This window comes from Setaria italica, chromosome VII (genome assembly GCF_000263155.2).
Source record: "Setaria italica strain Yugu1 chromosome VII, Setaria_italica_v2.0, whole genome shotgun sequence".
NCBI classification, from domain to species: Eukaryota; Viridiplantae; Streptophyta; class Magnoliopsida; order Poales; family Poaceae; genus Setaria; species Setaria italica.
This window is the reverse complement of record NC_028456.1, coordinates 21297009-21303673: the sequence shown is the minus strand read 5'-3', so window position 1 is coordinate 21303673 and position 6665 is coordinate 21297009. Positions and strand designations below refer to the sequence as shown.

General features: G+C 40.2%; 1 protein-coding gene across 1 annotated transcript; it reads left to right on the top strand.

The window, feature by feature from the left end:
- The first annotated feature begins 1828 nt into the window (after positions 1-1828).
- On the top strand, positions 1829-4310 carry LOC101774661 (non-functional NADPH-dependent codeinone reductase 2). Its single transcript, XM_004975701.3, has 4 exons — positions 1829-2367; positions 2526-2769; positions 3373-3540; positions 3684-4310. The coding sequence occupies exons 1-4, from the start codon at positions 2024-2026 to the stop codon at positions 3909-3911; spliced, it is 984 nt and encodes a 327-aa protein (XP_004975758.1). The 5' UTR covers positions 1829-2023; the 3' UTR covers positions 3912-4310.
- The last annotated feature ends 2355 nt before the right edge of the window (positions 4311-6665 follow it).

Genomic DNA, 6665 nt, shown 5'->3' with positions numbered 1-6665 from the left:
GAGGTGGGTAATTTTTTAGAAAATATAATAGATCCAATGAGTATTATGATTTTAATTTATCAAATTGATGGCTAGATGTTTTGCTTTTTTGAGAGAATTTCTAGGATTTCTCCATTTTTCTAGAGTGTCCACCTAGGATCCTAGGTGGCTTCGTGTGGAGGATTCAAAAGGAGGCTCATGTTCACTTTAGGTTATTTTTAATAACGACACACGTGGGTAACATAGATTAAATTTTAGAATGACATTTTAAGGTATTCTTTATAATGATGTGTATTAGTAAATTGGATGAAAATTATGGGGTTATTTTAGATTATTTTTTATAATAGCTGAGCTCGGTAATGTATAGATAGGTTTAGAGCTCATTTTTTAATATTTTCATAATGACAATGGTGGGTAACTTTTTAGAAAATATAATAGATCAATGGCTATGATTATTAGAGTTTACAGGATTGGTGTTTGATGTTTTAAATTTTTATGAGAATTTGTCTATTTTTTCTAGCTTGTCTCATGGGAACTAATGCAGAGTCTCCAATGAAAAAAAATGAGACTACATTGCTACAAAACTATTACCATAAGCTACCTCTCGTTTGTTAAATATTTGAACACAATACTTATGTAGATATATACTTAATATCTTCATCCAATTGTGATAGATTTTAGTTAGTAACTCTATAATATTTTAAACCATATTTATAATCTTTAACTTTTCACTTTGCATCACAGGTATGCGCTTGAATTTATTTAATGAACTCTAAGTTTGAGATACAATTTTAGCATAGAAATCTATATTCTCATCACTTTATATCCTTATAAATGGTGACACACATCATGCGTATAGACCTTAATTGTTATATCGTATACCAATAGTGAAAGATACAGATGATTTAGAATCATATAATGTTGTATATTTTTAATTAAGGTTATTTGATTTAAATGTAGGGTTACCTCATGTTATTTTTAATAATAGCATGTGTGGGTATTATAGATGCTAATTTAAGGGGTTATTTTAAGTTTTTTAAGTAATAGTGGTAGGCAATTTAATTGCAAATTAGGGGGTTATTTTAAATATTATTTATAATGGCATAAGTGGGTAATTTGGATGAAGATTAGAGGTTACTTTAGTTTATTTTATATAATGGCAGAGGTGGGTAATTTATATATAGATTTAGGGAGTTACTTTAGGCTATTTTCACAATGGCATAGGTGGATAATTTTTTTAAAAAAATAATAGATCCAATGGCTATGATGATTTGAATCTATCGATTGATGGTCGGATGTTTTACTTTTTTGAGAATTTCTAGGATTTCTCTCTTTTTTTAGAGTGTCCACCTAGGAATTCTAGGTGGCTTCACCTGGAAGTTTCAAAAGGAAATAACAGTAAGATTCTGATCAAATTTAAAATAGTTTGATTTACCGGACTTAATTATAGTTATTGATAGAGAGAGTAGTCAATTGGGCTTTGTTTCTTGAACGCACGCGTTTGTGGCCCATTTATCGTACTCGCCAGCATTCTGCCAAACAAAACCGAGTGATGCTGTCTAACTTACACCGAATGATGCCCAAATCGTTGGCTCGATCTGTTCGACCGCATGTCAGCCAGATTGAAACTGGCACCTTTGTTCTCTCAATCTCTGCTTGCCTCGCGAGCCACGAGGAGCTCGCCTGCGGGCGAGCTAATTTTGCTCTTCCACGAAAGCAAGCTAAAACTCGGCCACACAGATTTCGAGGTGCCCAGATAAGGAAACCAAACCTCTACGCTCGTTCTCTATCCTTACTCGGTGAGGTAACACAGTGCTCGGCGAAGGAACCAAATGCGTACCCACCTGCCCACCGGCCCGATGGTTATTTTATACGTCTCGCGCGACTCACGAGTCATGAGGCTCGTTTTCTTTTGGGATTTTTTTTTTTCGTAATTGCGTTGGAAGCCCCCGGTTCAGTCAACTCTCCTCGCCCGACAGCACGGCCGTGGAATCAGCTGACCAAGCAGAGAAAGGAGAGCGCGCAGGCGGCCGCGCCGCCGCCCATGGCATCGCCACCACGGATGGCCAGCGCTCGCTCCCCCAAGATCCCAGAGTTTCCAGCGGGCCCTGCCGGGCGGCCGGTGCCGGCGGTGGGGCTCGGCACGGCATCGTTCCCGCTCGTGGAGGAAGATGTCAGGGCCGCCGTCCTCGCCGCGCTGGAGCTCGGCTACCGCCACCTCGACACCGCTTCGCTCTACCGCTCCGAGCGGGCCGTCGGCGAGGCCGTGGCCGAGGCGGCGCGCCGCGGTGTCGTGGCGTCCAGGGAGGAGGTGTTCGTGACGACCAAGGTGTGGTGCACGCAGTGCCACCCGGAGCTCGTGCTCCCTTCCCTCAGGGAGAGTTTGCAGTAAGCTTTCGTCAAAATTGAGTTCGCTTCTCCTTTAGAATGCTGAATTGCTAATCGATTCTGCGGCGGCTGGGAGTACCGATTGCACAAAAATTAGGCTGTGCTTTGATGTCAAGCTCAGGGAAGGTTCCTTTATTTATCTCTTCATCGATCTGTAGGAACCTTCAAATGGAATATGTGGATTTGTACCTGGTCCATTGGCCCATGGCTGTAAAACCAAGCAAGCCCCACTTCCCAATGAAGAGGGAGGACATGGTGCCGATGGACCTGGGCGGCGTCTGGCAGGCAATGGAGGAATGCCGTCGCCTGGGCCTTGCTAAGATGATCGGCGTTAGCAATTTCACGACAAGGAAGCTCAAGGAGCTGCTTGCAACCGCAAATGTTCCCCCAGCAGTGAATCAGGTTCGTGCTGATCAACTGATGAATAGTCACACCTGGCCGTTCTCTTTTTCACTGTTGATACGACGACCGAGAAATATCCTACCTGTTTAGTTCAAAACACTAGTTAGCATTTCTTACTGTGTTAAAATATTTGTTGTTATACAACTCCTAGACAACTTCCGCTTATTTTTAGTGCTAGCATTTCTTACTGTGTTAAAATATTTCTTACTATGTTTACACTTCATACAAAAATAAAAACAAACATGCTACTATGTACTATAGCAGCAGTAGAGCTTGAGCCAATTTGATGAAAACTTATTTGCTTAATTTGTATGTGGCTCTGTTCTCAAGTCTGCCGCTTGCACAGAAGTTTCGGCGCTCTCCCCCTTGGTCGCACAGCCCTTGCAATGTAATTGTCTGCACATGTATGTGTGTGTGTGTGTTTCTTTTCTTTTCTCTAGATCTCGGCCCGTTTCATCATTTCCTTAGGTTGTAACTTTTCTCCTCCTCTTAATGAAAAACGTGCTGATGCACGGTCGGCTCTGTTCTCGAGTCTCAAGCTTACCACACTGTCTCACATGTCACAATATCAGAGGTACTGATGCATGAGACTACACTTTGCAGGTCGAATTAAATCCATCTTGGCAACAGCGCAAACTAATTGAGTTCTGCAAAGATAAGGGTATTCATGTGACTGCTTATTCTCCCTTGGGAGGCCAATTTAGATCCAAAGTACTACCGTCTAAGGTTCTAGATGGGATTGCGAAGGCTAGAGGGAAGTCGGTGGCTCAGGTATCGACTGCATTTCTTCGTAATCCCAGTTTAGTGATCCATTTAATTACTCGTGTATTAACAGTACTGGATCGGATCATTGTTAGCATCATGCTAGCAGCGTGGCTGACATCTCATCCGCATGCATGCATTCTCCCCCTCAGATTTCGCTGAGGTGGATCTACGAGCAAGGCGCAAGCATGGTGGTGAAGAGCTGGAAACAGGAGAGGCTCAAGGAGAACACCGAGATCTTCGACTGGGAACTCAGCGACGAGGACCGGCTGAAGATAAGTCAGATGCCACAGCACAAAATGGCCAGAGTGACGGGAATCCTCTGCCCCGAAGGCGTCTCCAGCGTGGATATCACCGAGGTCGATGTCGTTGAAATGTAACCGGCATCTCCATGCATTTGCAATGGGCTAGATATTTGGTGGCTCGAGCATGCATGAGGAGTGACACTGGGAATTTCTGGATGCCGGCCATACGCTCAACATTGATTCCTCACACCTGCAGCTCGGAGACGCATATAGGATTTAGAGTTTATATATAAAGATACTATACTATAAAGTGGTCTAAACTAAAAAGAATATACTAGAGTTTCTTAATCAATAAATACTGTTACAACAACTGTTGCTGTAAGAATTTCTGGAGCTAGCAGTGACCGGCCCTAAAGCATATTGGAGCTGTGTGTATTGTACGTTTGGGTACGGTGCTGCAACTGAAACGTCGTCCCTAAAGTGTAAATCATTGGAGTTGTGTGTATTTGTCAATTCTTAGCTTGCCTTCTATCAGCACTGATCATATTGTCCATGTTCAGAAAGAAATGAGTGTTCATGGTTTTCTATAATATTAATTTTATGAGTGTACATTAGAGCTTCTGAGAGCAGCTCCAGCAAGACCCCTGCTGATCAGACCTCTACTCAAAAATTAGGGACCGATGGCAAAAAGAAGAAAAAAACACTCCCGCAAGCGGGTCCCTGGAGTAGCGAGGCAACATATCCCCCCTCCAGCGCAGCGCGTGGATACTCCGGCGTTCCGCTTGATTTGCTCGCCGGTCGCTTGAGTCCGCCGCCGCTTGTCTTCATTCGCTACCTTGCCGGCCCAAATCGGCAGCCGCACGCTCGATGCCGCCGCTGCTCGCTCGTATTCGTCGAACAGGGGCGTCGATTCTCATCTTCATCCAGGTGTCGCTGAGATTGATATATGAGCAGGGAGAGTCAAGAGCTTCAACTTCAACGCAAGGACAGGCTTGCGAAGAACCTTGAGATGATTTTCGAGTACGAGACCACCGCATGCAGATTGGTTCAAGATCAGCCGGATTCCTCCGCAGAGGGAGATTGTCATGGTTGAAACCGTGTTCTCTAATACAGGGGGTGTTTGATACCAGTTGCTAAACTTTAACCATATCATATTGGATGTTCGGATGCTAATTAGAAGGATTAAATATGAGCTAATTATAAAATTAATTGTAGAACCCCTAGGCTAATTCGCGAGACGAATCTATTAAGGCTAATTAATCTATCATTAGCAAATGGTTATATTAGCACCATATTATCAAATCATGGATTAATGAGGCTTGATAGATTCATCAAGCGAACCCATTTACTAATGATGGATTAATTAGCTTTAATAGATTTGTCTCGCGAATTAGACTCCATCTGTGCAATTAGTTTGTAATTAGCCTATATTTAATACTCCTATCCAAACATCTGATGTGACAGGTGCTAAACTTTAGCACGTAGGAGCTAAACAGACCCATAATAATCTCGATGGAGGCTGGTTTGACGTGTCGGTTGATCAGTCTCGCAATCTTACTATTACTAATTGGAGGCTCCTTCCGAAACTTCCAGGTGAAGTCACCTAGAATTTCTAGGTGGACACTCTAAAAAAAAGAGAAATCCTGAAAATTCTCAAAAAAAAAGCAAAACATCCGACCATCAATCGATAGATTCAAATCATCATGGTCATTGGATCTATATTTTCTAAAAAATTACCGACCTATACCATTATGAAAATAGCCTAAAGTAATCCCCTAAATCTATATATAAATTACCCACCTCTGCCATTATATAAAATAAACTAAAGTCATCCAAATTACCTACTTATACCATTATAAACAATATTTAAAATAACCCTCTAATTTGCAATTGAATTGCCTACCATTATTACTTAAAAAACTTAAAACTTAAGTAACCCCTCATCTATATTACCCGCACATGTCATTATTAAAAATAACATGAGGTAACCCTACATTTAAATCAAATAACCTTAATTAAAAATATACAGCAATATATGATTCTAAATCATCTATATCTTTCACTATTGGTATACGATATAACAATTAAGGTCTATACGCATGATATGTGTTACCATCTATAAGGATATAAAGTGATGAGAATATAGATTTATATGCTAAAATTGTATCTCAAACTTAGGGTTCATTAAACAAATTCAAGCTGTGATGCAAAGTGAAAAGTTATAGATTATAAATGTGGTTGAAAATATTATAGAGTAATTACTAACGAAAATCTATCATAATTGGATAAAGATATTAAGTATATATCTACATAAGTATTGTGTTCAAATATTTAACAAACGAGAGGTAGCTTATGGTAATAGTTTTGTAGCAATGTAGTCTCTTTTTTTTCATTGGAGACTCCGCATTAGTTCCCACGAGACAAGCTCGAAAAAAGAGATAAATTCTCATAAAATTTAAAAACATCAAACACCAATCCTATAAACTCTAATAATCATAGCCATTGATCTATTATATTTTCTAAAAAGTTACCCACCGTGAAAATATTCAAAAATGAGCTCTAAACCTATATCTAAATTACCGAGCTTAGCTATTATAAAAAATAATCTAAAATAACCCCATAATCTTCATCCAATTTACTAATACACATCATTATAAAGCATAACTTAAAATGTCATTTTAAAATTTTATCTATATTACCCACGTATGTCGTTATTAAAAATAACCTAAAGTAAACAGGAGGCTCCTTTTGAAGCCTCCACATAAAGCCACCTAGGATCCTAGGTGGACACTCTAGAAACATAGAGAAATCCTAAAAATTCTCTCAAAAAACAAAACATCTAGCCATCAATTCGATAGATTAAAATCATAATAGCCATTGGATCTATTA